Raw genomic sequence first — 21,656 nt, 5'->3', positions numbered from 1 at the left:
CTCATTTTCCAGAATCATTATCATTCATATGGAGTATTCCATTTCTATAATTGTGTTTTCGATTTTGCAGTGTGCAGACCAATGATTAATTGTGTGTACTCAATGAATGGTATGTGAGTGTCATTTGAAAATATGTCTGTGTGTACCACATGAAAACAGGAGTTCCATTTTGTGAACAGTTAAGAGATTTGATGGAAGAGTCATCTTGCAAAGGGAGTGTCAGGTTTAGCATTTTGTGTGTGAGGTTTTTAGTTTTGTGTGTGCAGTTTTGAGAAAGCCGTTATTGTTTTGTGAAAAACTGTTTTCAGTTTTCTGATATATCTCCCTGACCCAGTAGATGGCAGCAGAAACTACACAACAACTATTATGCGATGTCTTCTTTCACATTATTTCAACCCTGCTATTCATTTGATGACCAGCAGAGATCATACTACTCTAACTCTTTACTACACTTACTCATACTCATACACACTACAAACACATTCAATGTTCAAATCTGCTTCTTGTAACTTTCGTGTTATCATAATCACAGTTTAGTATGTGCAATTTTTGGGGGGATAATCCAGGAAGTATACGTTATAAAACAATATGTAAAAATGTTGTTAAATTAGCTTCGTTTCCTGTTCTGAAAGGTAGGTTAACTAATCAGTGAAGGGCAGGTTTTCTAAGCCATGCAGTGCGCATGTGCAGCAGTAATCTTTCAAGTGGAAGACCTACTATACTTTGACTACTGACACCTGTTTGGGTTTTGGAACTTTTGGAAAAGACAAGTTCGTATTTACATTTATTTCTTATATATGTCCTTTTGGTAAATTATAAATATATATACGTTGATGGTTTGGCAAATTTGATTATTGGGTCACTGTTGCGTGCTCTAATTGTTCAGCATGCTAACTAACTAGCTACCGAGCTAGTCTAGCTACAAGCTAGAATCAACTGGAGTTCCGTGTTGAGTGCTAAGTGATTGAGCACGATAAGGGTGCTGTACACAGAAATCAGCGGGGATGGGGGCGTTGAACTTGTCATAGCTTGCGAAATCGCGGTAAGTGTAGATCTTGAACTTGTCATTCGTTATTTCTTAGCCTAATCTAGTATGTTTTGGAATTGATTTCGTAAACTAGTTAAATTATCGACTAGCTACATTTAATACCACCTGTTGCTGGGTCAGCTAGCAGTAACTTCGCTGTAGTGGTGCCAAAGTACTAGCTAGCTTGATAGTGCTACGAGATATGTCAGGGAAAGCTTTTCTGATATCAATGGAGTTTAAACTTCAAATAGTAGAACGATAACTTCAAGTAATTGAACATAGGTTTCACGACTTTTTATCCGCAGAGCTTTGTGGCTGTAAATGTATACATGTTCTCAGCATTCTGGGGGATGGTGAAACATCAAATACTGACAGGTTAAAGTTGTTGGTAAACAGTGGTAATATAAAACAATGGTTTGTAGAAAGTGTACAAACATTGTATGCATCTACTTTCATTTAGTTGTGCATGTATTTCCACTTGTTTACTTAAACGAAAGACTTTTCTTTTCCTGCATTCTCAACGTTCCTTTGCTGGCACTTTTGACAGTCTCAACATGTTCACATTTTCTCCAAGTGATGACAATGGGGATAAAAGGGTTTTGTATAATAAATCACCCCAGGTCTTGAAATTATGACTTGAAATTACTTCTAGGAAATGGGGGAAAAAACAAAAGAATGTTTATGCTCTCAGTTCAAGATAAGCTTCAAACAGTTCTGAGAGGCTATTGTGTTTCTTCCTTTAATTAATGGTTTAAGATCCCTGCAGCCATTGATGACGGCCATCTCTTATCACAGGTGGGATCACAGGTGGTAGCCTATAGGCGGGGTAAAATCAGTCAACTATGGAAGGGAGAACTTTTATATTAGCCCTCCAGACTTGACGGTCCATGCCCACCTTTACAGTCTCTTTCAGCCCAAAGTGCAGATGTTTCAGATTTTCCCAGACAACAATACTGATGCTACTGAATTGTTGTTTTTTAGGCTGTGGGTTTGTATGCAGGATACTGCATAGCTGTCAGCATGACATCAACTGGGAGCGTTGACTGAAGTTCATTCAGAGCCATGTTGCTCATTTGCTAACTAACCCCAACGTGGCACTTTATGAGATGAAAGCCCAGCTTGCAGAATGAACTCCACACAATGGGTGATTGTGCCCTGTTCAGCCCAGCTCCTCTCCACTCTGTGGCCCCTAATGAGCTATTGCGACGATGGTAGTGAATAGCAGCACTGCCTGTTTTTGTAGGATGTTCACAAAGACTTATCAGAACAATGAAAAATAGAGGATAGTTGATGCTGCAGCAAGTTAGGGTCTGATAAGAGTTTAGAATTAGGCTTGGACATAGCAATGCTGCTTGCCCTCTGTTTTAAAATCAAATCTGTCCCACCGGTTTCATATGACTTAGTCTGACGGAAGTTAAACTCATGTCATACTGGGTCAAACTGGTTGTTCATGTGAGTTGTGCATTGCAGAGCGTTCACTGTAATGACCAAACCTGAAAATCCGGCTTCCATCTAGCCTGTTATTTCAGCTATTCCTTTTGTAATGTCCTTGTTTTCTTCTTTAACGAGTGGAGGCTTTGGCTTTGTAAGGCCATCACACACAAACCCTCATGCACACAAAGTTTGTGCAAACATGACCTACTGTACAGAGCCGGCCAAAACAGGCCATCACTCACCTGCTTGGTGCTCACCAAACGGATTCAGCAAAATGGCGGCTGCGTGCTCATTGTGTGTTGTGTTGCCAGTTCATGCCTTATCTTGGTGCTCCTCTGTAGTCTGCACTAAAAGCATTGTGTTCGCACCTTGACTTCTGTGTTTGCCTTCCTGCTTGCTCATTTCAAAAGGTGGCTGTCCTTCAGAGGCAAGTCGTGGCAAGTCAGGCAGACCTGATGCACAGCCTGGAAATTTGAGTACGGAACAACAGGGTAGCCTAGCTTAAGTGCTGATAGTTGTCTAGTGAATAATTTGTAGGAAACCTCAGTTTGCTCTCACCATGCGCATCATTGGCCATCTCAAATAGACCCAGGGGCATGTGATCGGTCTCTTTCTCCTTAACATGTCAGTGAAGTAGCTTGAGATCAATTGGGTTTGCAATGTGGCTACAGACCTTTCCTTGACTCCTCCCACCCGTCCGCTCCTGGTCCTTAATCTTCTGCAGTACTTCCTGCTCTGTACTTCGCTTTGGACAAAAGCGCCTGCTAAGAATGTAATGTGAGAGTTTTAAGAAGTAACCACATGATGAACCCCTGAAAAGGAGACTTTTATATGGTTCTAAATGGCCCATCTCGACACTATCCAGGCTTAGAAGGATACTAGCCTAATCTGTTTGAGGGTGGAAATTGGTGATTTGGGTGAAGTGATGATGGCAGGCTTACAGTACACTGTAGTTCATCTCTGCCTGATCCTGCCCGCATTCTGTGGATTAGAATGCTCAGTTACAGGGTGTGCATTGCGTGACTCAAATAGAAGGCCCCTTCAGCTGTGCAGGTGTACAAGATACTGGACTCACCAAACCAGTTGGGCAGGCAACATCTGACCAGGCATGCATTTACTTCCTGCCATAATTCAGGCAAAATAATCTGAAATCAGAAGTGGGTCTATTACCAAGTAAGGTATTACATTACGTAGTGTTTATTGATGATGCAACAATAAACATAGTACGTTATTAGTTATTTGTTTGCTAATAAACATAGTGTGAGGACAAAAACAGGCAAGTGGAAAAGTGCAAAATAAGAAATACATTACAAATGAACAATAGAAGATATGAAAAAGCATAGCCTAGCCTTCTCAAATAAGAACAGCCTAGTTTGCCAAACCCTCACAGATAGATGTTTTCTCGTCAAACCACATGTGGAATCATACTGTAATGTTTGTTTTAATCTAACTAATCCTTTGTTTGCACTACAGTGTCAATCCAATTCCTTTGATGTGTCTTTATATTCTCATTGGTGTCTGAAATTAATCTAAACAAATCTGTAGGATTATCCTGGTTGAATAAAGTGTCAGAAGGTCAATGCTGTTCAATAGTGAATGTGAGGATAGTGGGATTCAAGCAAGAGGCTTTCTCTAGTCATTGTGTTAGCTGAGTATAGAGTACTCTACCCAGTTCTCATTGCGAGAACAGCAGATGTACCCAAGACATTTAGGCAATTACAGCTCGTCAACAGTCTTTATATGTGCTGAATGAAAATATAATCGGTTGAACTTTCTTGACCTGCGGTTCCCATGGTTCTGTGGCTCTGCTAAAGGGCAGCCTGCCAAGCTAACCAGTCTCAGTGACATGCGGGTCAAGTGCTTGACTCCAGGTTTGAGCTCTCTATCATTCTTCACACAAGCTAGTCACATGGGCTGGGACATGAGCTAGTTTTGGTGAACGGACTTTGCTCGGAGTGGGAAACATTCCATAACGCTGGTCGATACTCCCCTCCCCCCCATCGTTCTTTATGGGTCGGGCCACACCTACTTTCGATGCGGCCAATGACACGCTGGCCAGCCGTTAAGTTGCTGCTGTGACCGTGTGAGATAAACACTCCTACGGGCTTGGCGGCTGGTGATTAGCATCAGGCTAGATGTTGCCCTGGGAGGGCCTGGGGGTTGGACACTCCCACACTTGGTTCAAAGAGCCACTCTGAGCCACTCAGGACGACTCAAAGCTGCCTTTAACTAGACTAACTGTGATTAACGCCATGGGAAGAAACACCTGATGGTCCTGCTGAACACATGTCTGCCTGCCTGAGAAGTAAGGTTGTTCCACTTACTAATACTGTTAGTGGTTGTACTTTTGTCCCCTGCTTTTTTAGGTAGGCCTAGTCCTCAGGGGTAGGCCTCAGGGGTAGGCCTCAGGGGTAGGCCTCAGGGGTAGGCCTCAGGGGTAGACTTCAAAGAAAGAATCACAGTTATTGCGGAGTCAGAGCCATAATGTCACATTTACGAACGTTTGACTCAAACTTGGCCAAACCCATACCCTATAGGATTTGAGCTTGAATTTCTGATCAAATGTTTTCTACAGTGAGAAACCCATGATGCAATAATTGGATAGGTTCCCAAAACAAATCCATTATGTCTACACACAACTGCAGACAACCCTAACTAACCCTAACCCAATCAATCAAAGCCTGTCCACACCAGCATCCAAACACCCAGATGACCCATGGTTGCTGTGGTCTAGTCGTGCAGTCTCAGCAGTGCAAGTCAATACGGCAAAGCTCACGTAAAAAACAACGTGAACGCATCCAGCTTTCCTCGCCATGTGACGGATGTGGGGCACAGACTAGGCATGTGCGCTCCCTGGCCTTCTCCCTTACTGCTACTCCCTCCATGGCACCATCTGTAGTGAGGTCTCCTCCTCCTCCTCCTCTCCAACTGCTCTCCATTAGCTGCGGTGTAAATCCCGGGGTTCGCGTGGCCTAGAAAAGTGGAGTTACTCAGTCAGTGTGACATGGGAGTTCCCAGCACAGTGAGACAGACTGACACCTCTCTGTCACCCACAGGGGAAGAGGCCAGGATGGATGGCTCAGGGATGATGGATTTTCAAAGCTCCGCATGTTTCGAAGCCATTTTGTAATAGGAGAAAAGTTGTTGGACATTTTGACACGGTAATAATCCGAGCATTTACTCAGTACAACACCAAATATCGTCTTGATGAGACTTTACTGAAAGCAAACTTAAACGCTTAGAGTGGGAACCCTTCCACTCTGAGGTATTCTGAGGATTCAGACAGACAGTACTGATGCAAAACTGACAGTGTCCCTCGACAGATATAAGGTCCTTACATGCTTTGTTATCAGGCTTAGAACTAAACATGTTTATCTGTGTCATGTTCTCCTTTGACATTGTTTAGCGTTACTTTGCTTTTTCAGCTGTTTGGAACTCATCCGCTTCTCTTCTCTTGTTTGGTCTTATTTAGGTTCTGCTGACTGCGCAGGAACTGTGATGGAAAATCAAGGTGAGAAAAACACAAAATACACTTCACACACACACACTAGTTTGTCGTCACTGCTGACTATCCAACATTTATTATCGATGATGTAATTCCAACTCTGTAACTGAAACCTTACTCATACAAGGAACTTGTCAGTTTCTGCCTGCGTGTGTTAGTCTCTGTCCTGTCAGGGACAGACATGGTATCGCTAGGCCAGAAAACGGTGAGTCAACATAGTGCTAAGTTGCTACAGTATCCTTCAAGGCTTGGCTGGGGCAGTGACGCGGGCCTGTGTTGACACGTTGTCTGTTGTTGATAGGGCCTTGTCTAGAGGACACACCTGCAAAGAGAGACAAAGACACCCACCACCCACACACACACACACACACACACACACGGCCCAGAGCTCAGTTTCTCGACAGGCCACAGTGTGTGTGGAGCAGGGGACACGCTGGTGTCAGGTACAGTACACACACTCGGGTGTCACGCCGGCACCTCATCTCTCACACAAGTGGGACTTTACCAATCTGGGAACCTGTGTTTGGATTTTGACTACAACTAGGATGGCTGTACAGTGTGAGCAGACTGTGTGTGAGTATCTCTCTTGCTTCGGGTGCATTTGGATGTCTTTCTGTAGGGCAGTTACTGGCAGGCCACCGGATAGAAATGGGCTTCTCCAGGCTTTAAAGAGATGCGACAGAACTGAATTGCGTGGGGCCATGTGACGGGTGTTGGTGGCGTTTTTTGGGGCGGCCCACTGTGGCCCTGCTAATCCGAGCAGTGATGGACAGTGGGTCAAGACAGCAACGGGCCCTCATTGGCTCTGCACAGCACAGGTCAAGCTAAGTCAGGTCTTGGGACAACAAAATCAAAGGGTTAAACCGATTGGGTGACTTGATCTTCTTATCTTTGCCTGGCCAGACTGACAGTAAAAATAGCTTCTTTCCCTCACTGTAGTATGGGGACTGTTCTCAGCATTGGCACTCCAACCCTTTGTTTTATACTATTTAACTCCCTTCTATAGCTGTACTTGTTATTGCTGCGGCTTCTTTTTACGAATATAATTTTATTTAATTTGTATAAATATTAGCTTTTGTATGTTTATGCCTACTATGAGGCTATTGCCTTGTCTTAAGAATGACTTTTTTTTTTTTATTACCTGTGTTCTAATGTGCATACAACAAGTCTCTGTGACTGTTGCAGCAGTAAGCTCAGTGTTTTGTAAGCTACTTTACTTTGTGAAACTGAACTCATCCAGTGTGTCTATTTTTCTCCTATGACTGTGTCATAACCATCGATGTGCTTTGAGGATGAAACATTTCGTGTTGTTCTTGTGAGTCATGAGCCTATTTTCATTCCAGTGATGTTATCTTTCTCCCCCAAATTGGAATTTTAATTCAAATCTACCCGATTTTCTCTAGATAATTGTCTGCCAGTAACATATGATGAGACAGTCAGCTTCAGTTCCCAGGGTTGTGCTCATAATTATTTGCCTTATCATAAAGCTGACCCATAGCCTTGCATTCCACTCATTCCTGCCTGTCATTCTCTAAATCTGCTAGTTTTCTGTCATAACCCCACTGACACTCTAGAGGGAGCCACAAGCCTGTGCAGTAATCCGTAAACAAGCCCCGTTGCTCAACTACTTAATGATGATCTCTTGGAATCCATTAAGAAGTTTCCAGAAATCAGACCCTTTTTTTTTCTTTCTTTTTTTCTTCTTCTATCAATTGCTTTCCGCTCCTCCCAAGGTAATTTGTTAGTGGTCATGGACGCTCACACTGCTTAGCTCCTCTCTTGACTCGCTCACAGTGACACGCTGTGGCAGAGTTTACCAGATGATCAATCAAAGCTGAATGGTTTCTGGTCCAGGTGATTAGGTTCTCCCCTATAGGTCCTTAGGAAGGGTAAACAAGCCAGCAGATGCCTACAGGCAACATGTCTGTAACTCATTAATTGAGGTTCACTGTTCACCCACTCCTGAATGGTCCAAAGTATAGTGAGCTTGAAGCTGCCCTCTGCTTTTTACTGTGAAAACTAATGGCGGAGAACATCGTTTTTTAAATACGTTTACTTTAAAATGTGCCTAGTTTGCCTGGCAACGGTGGGCTGGACATTTTCAACATTGTAACCTTCTTGATAAGATTCTCAGTAGTGGAATGTATCAGTAAGGACCGTGTTGCCATTCGATGGTTCAGTGCTCGCTCACCAGATTAGCTAGTGTCTGTGTCATCATACACAAGATGGCTCACTGCTTTATCCTGGCTTCATCTGGTCTAACTGCCTCGTCGGTGCTTGCTGTTGTACCTTCCAGTGTGCCTCCCTGTACTAACCGGAGTTCTCCTGGTAGAGGGATGGCTGCTCTTGCAGTAGGACAGATCTAATCCCCCCCCCCCCCCCCCCCCGTCCTTATCAGTGTGTCCGGTAGCCCAATCACAACCCCCCCCCCCCCTCCCCCAAGCCAGAGGGCACATAACAACACAAGTGAGACCCTGTGTTAGACCTGCTAGTAGCCTACTGCAAGTGTGTGTGTGTGTGTGTTGTGGGTGGGGGGGTCATAATCTTTCCCTCAAGGTAGACAGATGGGTCTAGTAGTTCACATTCTGTTACTTTTTAGCATGTTAAGCGTTTCCAAATTACCTTTTAAAACTTCACAAAGGGTTGATTAAAAAAAGTCAGCACATTGGCTGTAAAACAACCCTCTCAGTGAAAACCTGAGTACTGTCGATAACCATCCTCAGGCATTATTTCCTAGCACGGAATGACGAGGCAGTACAATGCCGGCTGAAGTGCCTTTTTTTCTCACGCATGCACATATATGGTCGGATCCCGGAATGTCATTTGACACTTCTGTGATGTCACTTCCTCTTGCCGGGCGTGAAGCTCCACCTAGGCCCAGCTCACCTTCCACTTCTCATGTTACTGCTCCCTGGAGAGCCCTCCTCTTTCCCTTGGGGGAGCTTTGGGTGTCAGCCCGTGGAAGGGCACTGGAGGGGCCCCACTGCAAACCCCTCTGGTCTTGACAACCAGACCATGGCCCCCCCTCCTCCCCTCGCTCCACGACAACTCGCCTCTCCTGAACTTTGCCCCCTGAAATCTGTCCTCAAGAATGACAGGCATGTGAGACTGCCGGTGAAGCCTTATTGCCGTACCTTATTTATGAAGCCAAAACCAGGAAGGGAGGGACTTGGCGGCTGAGGGAGTTAGTGAGTGAGTGTGTGTGTGTGAGAGAGAAAGAGAGAGAGAGAGAGAGAGGGAGAGACCAAAACACACAAAGTGAAGGGAGGGGAAGAGGGCGAGTCCAGAGAGAGCGAGCGAGCACAACTCGGCGAGCAGGAGAGTCTTGGGTTACAGGAGCACTGTAAGGCAGGTTCCAGAAGAGTGGCGCAAGACGGTCGATATATTCCACCCGTCCTCCCCCGCAGCCCGTGGCGGCTCGGGCTTTGGCCTCCATAGAGGCCGGGGCCTCCACAGAGGCCGGGGCCATCAGCCACGACTGAGCTAGCATGGGACAGAGCGCCAGCCCTCAGACAGCAGCCCAGCAACCAGCGCTACACAACAACACCGGTGAGTCCTCCCAGTGACACGGGGACTGGAGAGCCCCCTGTGGACCTGGAGGCTGCCTGCTGTTGGGGTGGGGTGGTGGAAGGTTCCGGGGGGGGGGGGGGGGGGGGGGGGATGTCTAGAGCGTTTGAGCAGAGCTGGCGTGCCCCAGTCAATGTGGATTTTACGATGGAGGCTACACACACTGGTGTTTGTGTGTGCGTACAGGGGCAAAGGCAGCAGGCACAGACAGGTGTAGGGGAATGTGTGCCGATGGAATGCGGCGATTGCGAAAGGCACAAAGCTCCCCTAACTCTGTCATCTTTCTGCACTCCTCCTTCCCTCCCCCCTCTTCCCCTGCTCTGGAACACGGGAGGCTTCTTCTGAAGAGCATACTGCAGGAGCTGGGGGTGCTAGGCACCAGCTGCTTCCTTATCTCCACCTCTCTGGGTTGATGTATTCAGGTCCAGGATGCTGGCATCCTGTCTCCTACAGTGTGTGATGTGTGTTTGCACTGCGTGTTTGCCCTCAAGGCACTGTCTCCGCTCCACGCAGAAAACACATAGGAACCTGTTTGTGTTGTCAGTAGACGGACTTGCTTCAGTTTATAGCCCTCTTCAAGTTGTCTATCTTGTGCTTGGAAACTCACTCAGAAGGAGTTATGTTTCCTCTGGGAGGGTAAAGCACATGACATGGTCACAGTTGACTGGGAAAGTGGTGGACTTTGCAGTTGCTGGCATTGTTTTCTCATGGACTTTGAGGGAAGTTATGGTAGGTTACATCGTTAAAATGGCTCAAGGCTGGTAAAGTCTTTGCAGGACAACCAAGGGGGTAAGACTTACTTTATGAGTAAGTCTTCCACACAAACGTGGACACAAGGTGAACTATAACGTGTGTGTGTGTGTGTGGGGGGGGGGGGACGCTCTACTCTGTATTTGTATTTTTACCACAGCTTCAATGACTCAGTGGCTTGTCATGCCTTTGGCATGGGTCATATGGACTTACTGCATTGCTGCTTATTGCATAAGAGCACCCAGGCCTCTTCTGGCCATGTTACTGCAATGGCACCGGGTTCAGGAGCCTGAAAAACAATAGGCGCATTGACAAAACCACAGATTTTCTTTTCTGTTACAACAAGTTCTGCTGCTTTCAGTCCAGCTTAGCCTGCCGTCATTGTTAACCCTGTAAGTTTGGCTGCAGAGACTGGTGGTGGTGGTCTGTTCCACGAGGCCTCCCTCGCTGGCGTCCGCCGTCCAGCCTAACTCCTCCTCCTGCCGCTGGCGTTCACCGACACCCGCCATCTCACGTTGTCGCCTTCCATTGTAACACGAGGTCGCCCGCCAGCCCAGCACCCGTAGCAACCAGCCATGCACGCACACACACACACACACACGGCTCACACGGCCCAGCCCCTCCCCTGTCACACCAACCCCAAGGCCACCCCACCCCCCTTTTTCCTCTCCTTCTCTGCACCCATTGGTGGCCAGGGTAAGTGTCAGGAACAGCTGGGAGACAAGTGTGTTTGGGAGAGAGGGAGGGTCCATCCCCCCCCCCCCCCCCCCCCCCCCCCCCCACACACACACCCCGCGTTGCTGCCAGCTCGCCTCTCAGCAGCATACGGATGGAGATCACACACACACACACACACACACACACACCATCGCCCCACCCCCACCCCCACCGGACTAGCAGAGGCCAGACAGCCTTGTTTATCCTGGGGAGATGAATGGACCTCACCGGGGGAGAATGGTGTTAGCAGTCAGGGGTCAACCAAAAAAGGAGTGGCACCCATGTGTTGAGTCCAGAGCGTGCCTAGAAAATGAAGAGACTGCAAGCGAGGGAGTCAGGTGGCTGAGCGGTGAGGGAATCGGGCTCGTAATCTGAAGGTTGCCAGTTCGATTCCCGGCCGAGCGAAATGACGTGTCCTTGGGCAAGGCACTTCACCCTACTTTCCTCGGGGGGAATGTCCCTGTACTTACTGTAAGTCGCTCTGGATAAGAGCGTCTGCTAAATGACTAAATGTAAAGCGACGGTAGGCAAATGAGACTTGGCGAAACAGGAGCACTGGGTAGACATCGCGCTGGCTCTGCTTGCTTTAAGGCTCTAACCAGGCCTCTCCTTTGATACATTCTTGTTTCTGAGCTGTCCGCTAGCCCGAACAATAATTCCTGTTCGCATGTCAATTAAACTGAGAGCTCTAGGGGCTGACTGACATTTAACCTTGACATGAGCTGCATCAGGCCCTGTCATCATTTCTCTGGGCGTGTCAACTGTGCAACGCCACTGCCCTACTCCATTATTACTCCACAGGTGACACTGTCACCAGGACCGCGTCCTCAAATACCAGTGTTGTATTGACCAGACGGTTCAAACCCCGCTCAGATACCGCATCTGGTGTGGGTTTGCAGAAGGTTTCGCTTGTTCTGTAAAAGCAGGTGTCGCTCCTTTGAACTGGGGATGTGGTGGAGATGAGATGGATCTGGCACCCCAGCAGGCTGTGTTCACCTGGGATCCGGGACCTGGCCTCGGCTCAGACAACCTGCCTGTACCTGGCCTCGGCTCAGACAACCTGCCTGGTCTTGTCTCCCAACCTGTTCTGCCTCCCTCCAAACGCTCTCTTGCTCTCTCTCCCACTCCTTATTAGCAGGGACAGACGCCCATCGCAACAGTGGCTGGCACTGATTGTACCTACATTCTAAAGAGTTCCTCTGCCTCAGGGTGCAACGTACGGGAGGGGGGAGGAGGAGGAGGAGGGTGTTGTAAATTAGCCTTGTCCTGGAGTGGATCCTCATCTGTGAGGAGAATACGTGTGCATATGTAACTGGCATTTCTGTTAAGTCCTTTTTGAATAATCATCATCTCTTCTGGGAAGTTGAGCTAGACAGATGGACATGAGGAGCATGGCATTTCATCAGATCACCATGTTTATCTCTCTCTTCCTCTTTCAATAAGGGTTCACTTGGCTTTTTTTCTTATTTGGCAAGGCACTTCTTGGCTAGGTTGCTAGATCCCCACAGCACAATATTACACAATTTGTGTGCGCGTGCACGTTTTGAGAGGGAGATTCATCATCATCTAAAAATGGGTTTCACGCCCGGTGTTGACTCATAAATAGTTCATTCTACCGGAGCGGGATAAACTGAAGTTTATGTCTGAAGTAATCCCTTCCAACAAGTATCACACCGCTTTGTTTACAGTGTATTTTGGGATCATTCCTTTTTTGTGATGTTGTTTCTACTTGTAGAGATTCCACTCTACCTGATACCCAACCGTGAATGTGATCTTAATCCTTAAGACAAGAGTCTAGACCTACAAGATATGTTGTTGTGAAAAAAAAACTTTTAAAAAATCCAGCTCGGCAGTTAGGTCTTCTGGTATATGTAGTCTTTCCTGTTGGTGGGACAGCTGGGAGAACTTGGCTGGCAATAATGGAGGAACGTCTGCCAGCCTTCACTCGGGCTGTCTGCCTGTCTTCTCCAAGAGGAATGTCGCACCACTCTCAGACCCAGCTCAGACAAAACGCCTCACACTACTATACACACCACAAACATGGACACTGCCGCCAATACCTACATGAGCGGGGCGTGTCAGCACACACTGGTCATCTCTGCTACACGGCATCAAGACAAGGAGATGTTTCACTCCTGAAGTCTGTCCTATCACGTGGACAAAGCGATAACCAGACTAATTTGTGGTCTCTCTTTCTGTCTTTTCTCTCGCTCTCTCTCTCGCTCTCTCGCTCTCTCTCTCGCTCTCTCTCGCTCTCTCTCTCGCTCTCTCTCGTTTTCTCTGTTTCTCTCTGTTGTCCCACCTCTCCCTGCGCCGGCGTGCTTCAGGCGATGAGGTGGACTTGCAGCGCGGTTCGACCGGGAGCGTGGGGGGCAACTCTGGGGGCAGCAGCAGCCCCCCGTCCAAGCGCAAGGGCAAGTTCACCACCTTCGGCAACATCTTCAAGCCCTGGAAGTGGAGGAAGAAGAAGGCGAGCGAGAAGTTCACGGAAACCTCTATAGGTTAGTAAAGAACCGTGGAGGGTAAACACTGTACCAGTGCCATGAAGGGACTTTTTCCCTTCTCCTTTTCCATCCTCGATTACAGTGATATATTTAGCCTTTTATCTTTGATTACAAAGTAAATCTGTCATTCCATTTTCCAGTTTTGGAGAGGAAGATCTCCATGAGAAGACCCAGACAGGAGCTGATCGACAGAGGGGTGCTGAAAGAGATCCCCGAAAATGGTGGGTCCCAGACACAAACCCCCTGACGGGCACACGCAATCATCCTGCCTCCCCCCCCCCCCCAAAAAAAGAAAATGCATGACCACATCCTCAAACCCATGTTTCCGTGTGTCTCTCTCTCTCTGCGCCTGCCTGTGTTGGAACAGAGATCAACGACGTGAACCGCGCCAAAGCCCCGCTGCCCAAGAACGGTCACGGCCCGGCCTTAGACGTGGACCACATCTCTCTGTCGGGGAGGCGCGTCTCCCAGGGGGGGGACGCCCCCTCCGACCCCAGGTCCAGCCTGAACCCCACCTGGCTGCCCCAGGTGGACGAGCGCCACAGCAGCTTCTCCGCCGGCGACCTGCGGGGCAGGGTGTCGTCGGACGCCTCGCGGAGCAGCCGCGCCCCGCTGGACGTGGACTCCCACGCCCGCCTGCCCGCGGAGGGGGACCGGCGCAGCCGCCTGGCCTCGGACCTCGAGAAGCGAGCGGGCTCCCTGCCCCGAGGGGGCCCCCAAGACGAGGGCCGTCACCGGCGGGAGGAGAGGAGAGACGAGGAGAGGAGAGACAAGGAGGAGAGGAGAGACAAGGAGGAGAGGAGAGACAAGGAGGAGAGGAGAGACAAGGACGAGAGGAGAGACCCGCGCGACGAGAGGGAGGAGCGAGGCCGGAGGGAGGAGAGGGAGGAGCGAGAGAGGAGGGAGCGGGAGCGGCGAGACGACAGGGAGCGCGAGGGAGGGGACAGGAAGGAGGAGAAGGACCGGCGAGAGAGGAGGGACGACCGGGAGGAGAGGGAGCGGAGAGACCGCGACGAGCGCGAGAGGAGGGAGGAGCGGGAGAGGGCGGACGACAGGGAGAGGAGGGAGGGCAGGCCCGAGGACAGAGAGAGGAGGGACGACAAGGTCCGGAGGGACGACCGGCGAGAGGAGAGGGAGAGGAGGGACGACCGCGGGGAGAAGAGAACTGAGCGGGAGAGACCGGAAGAGAGGGAGAGGAAGGAAGACAGAGAAAGGAGGGAGGAGAGGGATAGGAGGGAGGAGAGGGATAGGAGGGAGGAGAGGGAAAGGCGAGAGGAGAAGGAAAGGCGAGAGGAGAAGGAAAGGAGAGAGGAGAAGGAAAGGAGAGAGGAGAAGGAAAGGAGAGAGGATAGGGAGAGGAAGGAAGCTCGCGAGGGAAGGCCGGATACTAAAAGACCCGTGGAGGAGGTCCGCCCCCCAGCCAGGCCCCACTTTGAGACCGAGCCCAGGCCCGGCCCAGTCTTCTACGAAGACCAGAAGAAATCTCGTCCCGTCTCCGAGATGACTGGCACGTCCTCGCTGTCCAGGCGCACCCCACCCGAGGAGTTCCGCCCGCGCACAGGTAAGACGCCAATGTCACCGTGGATCACTAACCTGGGCAGATTAGGAGCCCGAGGCCCTCCCACTCACTCCAGATCAACTCTGAAAAAGCTGCTTATTTGACAGTGTTGAGCAACAGCTTTCCTCAGCTCTGCATTGTACGCACTCAGCACTTTGCGTCACGACCGCTTGCTGTGTTTGCACTTTGAGCTTCTGCTAAATGTGTTTGTGTTCGTGTGTGTGTGTCTTGTCCCTTCTGTAGGGTCTGTCGGTGCCCGGTTTGTCCCCGACCCCGAGTCTGCACGCGACTCTCATAGAGAGCTGCCCCCCCCCAAACAGGCCATGCTGCCCCCCAAGAAGCCCGCTGCTCCCTCCCTTGAGCCCGCCCCTCCCTCCTCCTCTGCTGTACCAGTGGCCAAGCCCCCAAGGACCGTCTCCCTGATGGTCGACGACCTCCCTCCCCCGCGCGCCGCCTCCGCCGCTCCCCCCGCCGGGGAGCCGAGCGCCCCCCCTCCCGTGCCCCCCCACGCCAAACAGCCTCCCGTCCCCCCGCCCAAGCCCAGCAACCGCAACAGCAACCCTGCACTGCTTGGTGAGTCTAGGCCTGCCTCGTCGCCCCACGCACTCCCCGACACAACTGACCTCTTCCTTTTCAGCTTCCCGCTCTCCCACAGCGACCAAGGGACACTTTTATTTCTGCTGGATCGTGACAGACGGGTGTCTGTCGCCTTACCAGGAGCGTTGGATTTTCATCTCCCCCCCGCGCCCAGGACTATACAGGCTGTGCTGGTTCAGTGTGTGTGTGTGTGTGTGAGCTGCATTGTCCTGAGGGAGGGCAGGATGGGGCTTGTCTGTGCTGCGTGGAAGCTGCAAGCCCGGCGCGCCCCCCCGCTGAACCACCTGGCTGGGGCTGGCCATCACGCCTCGGGGCACTACCACCAGCACATGCTCCCTTCGCAGCGCGCCGTGTTCATTGCCCTAGCTTGCCCTGCCAGGTTTCAGTTGCCGCTGCGAGGATCCACACACCCACACATAATATACACACAGTAATGCTTGTACGCACACATATAGACACGGTGACATTTGTTTTGAATCTCAAACATTCCTACCCAGTTTGAGAGGCGCGGTTGCCATACATATGCTACTTGCACTCACAGCCTCTAAATCTAATTGGGCGTGACAGCGACGTTCCACTTTGACAGGCTCGCTGCTCGCAGAGGCCGGTCTGATTGGCTGAGCAGGCAGGAGCAGAGGCCCCTGGGACACTGGCTTGTTGTTGTGTTTTCCTACTGTCTGTCAGCCTCCCAGTACTTACTGGCACACACACGCGTTCACACACCAGGAGTGTACAGTATCTGCCTACTCAGCAGCAAGCCCTAAGATTTGCAGCTGCTGCTGTTTTACTTCAATTAGTTTCAGTCTAGAACAGTATGGATGGTAAACAAAATAGACCCTATGAATTTTGAAACAAAATGCCGCTAGGGGTATTTCTGAAAACGATATCCCCCTCTCACACACGTCGTTTTGCCTGAAAAACCTCTTGACTCGTTCACGGTGTCCAACCTAGTGGTCCTGACTTGGTCCGACCATGGTCCAAACGATTGAGTTTTGCACGGGCACACACGCACACACACACTCCACACAGTACGAGGATGGTGCTCCCATGCGGCCAGGCCTGTCTGTGTTCCAGCCCTCCTTTTGGCCGCCCTTGACCCCCTCCACCTCCCCTCCCCACCAGCCTCCACCCTGCACAGGTTCTCCAGGGCCCGCCCGGCCCCCCACCACTGGTCCAGCTGGAGACGGCAGGGCGAGCAGGGCCACTACCTCTCCCTGCCCAGCCACCTGTGCCATCGTGCTGGACAACCCTGCCCAGGTACCCTGCTGGGAACCACCTCCCCGGCCACACACGCCCCCCCCCCCCCTCCACCGGCTCTGATAACCAATCAAGCGGCACGGATCATCCCCCCCTACCACCACCAGTCACAGCATGCTCCTCCCTCCAACACACCTCTCAACTGCATGTAGCGACCTGAAGTTGCCGCGAAACTTAACTCGACACGGCCGCCACGGAAAAGCCCCACGCATGGGATTGATTAAACCGTCTCCACGACCAGGGGTCTATCGATCGGCCTGCGGGCCGATGACCTCAGCCAAGTGCGCCTGCGGAGTGCTACTAACCCAATCCCTCTCGGGATGTTTTGAGCTGAGCCCGTTCACCAGCACAGGATGAGACTTGTCGTTTCACCTGTGAACACATCTCGTATTGCAACTATGTGCTTGGCTTTCCGTCTGGCTCTCCCTCGTCCCCAGTGCTCCCGCGCATGTCGAAAGTTGACGCGTCTTCACGACTGAGATGCAGACACAACCCTCGACTCCGAATGCGTTGGACAGATGTTTGAGGCGTAGGCTGCTTGTGTGTAATGCTCTTTGTGTGGTGTGCCTTTCAGCCGAGCTGTCTCAGCCCTCCAGTGGAGTCATCGTGGTACCTGCCCCCGCCAGGCGCTCTCCACCCACCCCGCCCAGGAGGATGACACCCGTCACCAAGCGCCAATCGGAGGAGCCGCTGCCTCCGCCCTCCCAAGCCCCGGCCCCAGCCCCGGGGCCCGGCTCCGGCCCCAACCCCTCGGTCTCCATCACCCTGCCCACCGCTGCTCCGGCAGGGCCCAGTACTGAGAACCTCAGCTCTGACCCAACCTCCCCGCCCCCAGCACACGTACCCCCGTCGCCTCCCCACACCCTGCCCAACCCCGCCCCCGCCCCACAGCAGAGGGAACCTCCGCCGCCCACCACGGATCCGCCCAGCCACCCTCCCAACATCCCCCTGCACATCCTGATCCAGCAGGCCCTGAACAACAGCCCCAGGCCGTCCCCATCCAACCCGGGGGGCTCGCAGAGGGCCCACTCCCTGCTGTTCGAGACCCCGCCAGAGTTCCTGGTGGAGCACGGGGGACGCTACTCTCTCCCCGTCACCATCGAGCCTCTCAGACTGTGAGTGCTCTCGCTCTCTCTCTCTCTTTCTCTGTCTTCTCGGAATTGTCTCCGATTCACGCCAGACCCCCTGGAGCTGTCATGATCCACTCACAAGTCTTGGAGCTTCATTTATCTGTGGATCGTACCAGTTACCAGTGTGTGAACCTATTTGTTTATCCCCCCCTTCTCTCCTTCTGTTTGTTTATTTCTCTCTCTCTTTTCTCCCTCTGTCTCTCTCCTCCTTCCTCCCCTTCGCTCCCCCCCAGACCCGACGACGACGACTTCGACATGGAGGAGGAGCTGCAGAAGCTGCACCCGGCGCGCGTCGCCCCGGGGCCCCGGCAGCCCGAGCTGGAGCCCCGCAGCCGCAGGGGCCTGGTGGACGACCCCCGCGTGTCGGTCATCCCCGAGGGCAGCGGCCACGGCGACAGCGAGGAGGACGAGGAGGAGGACGAGGAGGCGGAGGAGACCGACTCGGACGGGCCCATCCTCTACAGGGACGACCCGGACGAGGACGAGGACGAAGGCCCTCCCAGTAAGAACACTTGTCTTTTTCAAAGCGTTTCATCCGTGAGGACATGGGAGGCAAAAAGGGTGTGGCTCTTTCTCATCTCCAAAGCCCATCGTAGTCTGTCCATGTGAATGTTCTGTGTAGTCATTATGCCTCAGTGAAGCGCCCCGTTCTAACCGCGCGGTGTGCGTGTGACCCAGGCGGGCTGGCCAGCCGCGTGAGGAGGAAGGACACGCTGGCGCTGAAGCTGGAGAAGCAGGAGCGCCAGGCCATGGAGGCCCAGGGCGACCAGGACGGCACCACCTGGCAGAGCCGGGAGCAGTGGGAGGCCCTGAGGAACAAGATCGGCACCACGCTCACACGGTGAGCCCTGGCCGTCTGTCTGTCTGTGTGTGTGAGTGTGAAAATGTGTGTGTGTCTGTGGGTGTTTGAGTGTGTGTGTGGAGAAGCCTCCAGGCTGTATGGGGGTCCCATGTTCTCTCTCAGCCATGTTTGTTTATGGAGGACCTTACTGAGCACCTGCTGCGTGTATCTGTAAACAGGAGGCTGAGCCAGAGGCCCTCACTAGAGGAACTGGAGCAGAGGAACATTTTCCAAGGTAACCCCCCCCCCTCTCTCTCCGTCATCCGCTGCCCTCTCTTTACCCTTCCCCACCCCGATGCGTCGTACACGCACGTTCACCTTGGCGTGTCCTCTCGGTCGATTTCCATAGTCGTTGCTGAGTGCCGCACTCATTTGCTTACACGCTTTGTTTTTGTTTCGGTCGAGCTGTTCTTCACCATTGTAATTGGTCGCATTCAGACGCCACCTCGTGGCCTGTAACAGTACTCGCGCGAAAGACCTGCTTGCGATTCCATCCTGCTGCGTAATTTACCTTGATTGCTCTTTTGAGTTCATCATAAAGTCCCAAGGGCATTAACATGACATGCATATTACATAACTGAACGTATGCCGGTCAGATGCAGACCGAAGTATCAGGGGTTGTCCTCAAGACGGGTCTGGTGAAGGCAGAGCGACGAGCGTTCCCTAAGACAATGGCGGGCCTTGTGCCGGCCGTGATTAAAACGGCTCATATTACAGAGCCGCTGGTCCGTTCTACCTGAGACTGGCGGCAGTGTTTCTCTCTCTCTCTTTCTCTCTCTCTTTTTCTCTCTCACGGAATGTTTTCTCTCCCTTCAGTGAACGAAGCGGATCGACGGGCAGAGAGGAGCGAGATTAAGCGCAGGCTTACCAAAAAGGTCAGGCTGGCGCACACACACACACGCACACACACGGACACAGACAGACAAACACTCACAGCCCTCAGATCCGCAAATGAAAGGTTCAAACCTTTCAAAATGCCCTTGAATGTGTCTAAAGACAACCTATCATCGTGTAGCCTCATCACAAGTCACAAGCACATGATGCCTATCTCTGAGGGCTAGCAGCTGAGTGTGTCTGCTGTTCCCCCACCCCCCCACCCTCCCCTCCAGCTGTCCCAGAGGCCCACGATAGCCGAGCTGCAGGAAAGGAAGATCCTGCGCTTCCACGAGTACGTGGAGTGTACCCATGCCAACGACTACGACCGGCGCGCAGACAAGCCCTGGACCAAGCTCACCCCGGCCGACAAGGTGAGATGTGAACCAATCACGCATACACGTATACACACACACACACACATCCAGATGATCCTCATTAACTGCTCATTAATTCCGCTCATGGAGACTGGGGTACAGGGTCGGAGGGGGTAATCAGCTCGGATAAGATTTGCATTCCAAATAGATGCTTTTTGCCGTCAAAATGCCGTGGCTTTGTTGAGTTCTACCATGTGAACTATCTGCTCCAGTGAAGCGAGGTGAAAATAGGCAGGAGAATAAATGGTGCTAACAATCTCGAATGCAGCCCCGACAATTCAGCCCATCCGCATGGTGTTTAAACGTTGTGAACCCAGTGAAGAGTCCGAGTGGTTAGGTTTTCTGAGCAGAGAGGAGTGTATCTTACTGGAGCCTGTTGGGGGTGCCTGTGCTGTACCTGAGCCCATGTCTGTCCTCCCGTCAGGCGGCCATCCGCAAGGAACTCAACGAGTTCAAGAGCTCCGAGATGGAGGTTCACGAGGAGAGCAGGATCTACACCAGGTCAGTCTGGCACACACACACACACACACACAAAACAGAAATTAAAAGTATCCTTATCCCAACGCCTTCTACTTCTTTTTCATTCAGGTTCCACCGGCCTTAGCTGACTGTCCGTGTCCACTTGAGAATAAGCACTTAGACCGGGGCTTGAGGGGGGGCATGGTGGGGAACACAGCCCCCTGGCACAGCCCCGTCCCCCCTGGCACAGAGTGTCCCCCTCTCCAAGTACCCTGGGATGCCCACCCCCACGTCTGAAACCTTGGACTAGGGGTGCCGTCCTTCAGCCCAGACACTGCCCGCCCTCGGTACCAAACACTTCCCGTTGGTGGTCCCCTGCCTGCTACTCCCACTGCAGACCCTGCTGACCATGTATGCAGCCACAGCATCAGAGATGCGGATCAAGCCCCCGAACTCTGAGCAGAAGCAGAGGAGGAAAGATGGCGGTTCACTGCCAATGGAGAGCTCGCGGTCACTGTTTCACCTGGGCCACGCTGGAGGTTCCCTGTGCCAATACTGAGGGTGGGGGGGGTGAGGGGACGGGCTCTCCTCGGGGGCTCTGTCGTGACGGGAGCAGAGCCGTGTCTGGAAGGACGTGTTGTCAAAGGACAGAGAGACTGTGACAGTTGGTTTCCTGTTCTGTTATTTCTGTCTGCTCTCTCTCTCTCTCTCTCTCTCTCTCTCTCTCTCTCTCTCTCTCGTCCTCCTCAGGCTATACAGATCCAGTGAGGCCTTCAACTTCATTTAAGAGTTTGTGAAAATGTTTTTATCTCCTGATGGGGAAGATAGTGTACAGAGATTATCCTAAATCTTCATATTATATTTGTAAAGGCGGTACTAATTATAATTTTTCTTCTAACTGATAATTGTTAATAGTGTTTTCTTCTGATAAACCACATTGTGTGTATTTGTATAGACATGCATGTCTGTTCAAGGGTACCCACTGGTGTACCAGCCTTATTTTGGAAGTGACTGGTTAATCTTATGTGCATATAATTTTTAAGTGTAATATATATTATGT

General features: G+C 51.4%; 1 protein-coding gene across 5 annotated transcripts; it reads left to right on the top strand.

Annotated features, from left to right (window-relative positions):
• The first annotated feature begins 710 nt into the window (after positions 1-710).
• On the top strand, positions 711-21,145 carry phactr4a (phosphatase and actin regulator 4a). Of its 5 annotated transcripts, none has more exons than XM_067256421.1 (14): positions 711-770; positions 5,934-5,972; positions 13,328-13,501; positions 13,645-13,725; positions 13,872-15,065; positions 15,306-15,635; positions 17,491-18,031; positions 18,280-18,548; positions 18,725-18,887; positions 19,067-19,122; positions 19,704-19,762; positions 19,997-20,134; positions 20,562-20,638; positions 20,726-21,145. In XM_067256421.1, exons 2-14 carry the CDS (start codon positions 5,960-5,962, stop codon positions 20,739-20,741), a joined length of 3,111 nt encoding a protein of 1,036 aa, XP_067112522.1. In that variant the 5' UTR covers positions 711-770; positions 5,934-5,959; the 3' UTR covers positions 20,742-21,145. The 5 variants fall into 5 exon arrangements, with proteins under 5 accessions (XP_067112522.1, XP_067112523.1, XP_067112521.1 ...); XM_067256422.1 differs by lacking the exon at positions 711-770 and adding an exon at positions 978-1,042; XM_067256420.1 differs by lacking the exons at positions 711-770; positions 5,934-5,972 and adding an exon at positions 6,430-6,539.
• The last annotated feature ends 511 nt before the right edge of the window (positions 21,146-21,656 follow it).

This window comes from Osmerus mordax, chromosome 18, assembly GCF_038355195.1.
Source record: "Osmerus mordax isolate fOsmMor3 chromosome 18, fOsmMor3.pri, whole genome shotgun sequence".
NCBI classification, from domain to species: Eukaryota; Metazoa; Chordata; class Actinopteri; order Osmeriformes; family Osmeridae; genus Osmerus; species Osmerus mordax.
The sequence above is the reverse complement of the archived record's forward strand: the minus strand, read 5'-3'. Positions and strand labels throughout refer to the sequence as shown.

What these genes read in the sequence shown, in the direction of transcription:
- phactr4a (XM_067256419.1), top strand. Translation starts at nt 9,455, where the DNA reads ATGGGACAGAGCGCCAGCCCTCAGACAGCAGCCCAGCAACCAGCGCTA. An exon ending in GGAGTTCCGCCCGCGCACAG is followed by an intron (nt 15,066 to 15,305) that starts GTAAGACGCCAA and finishes TCCCTTCTGTAG; the next exon opens with GGTCTGTCGGTGCCCGGTTT. An exon ending in ACCATCGAGCCTCTCAGACT is followed by an intron (nt 18,032 to 18,279) that starts GTGAGTGCTCTC and finishes GCTCCCCCCCAG; the next exon opens with ACCCGACGACGACGACTTCG.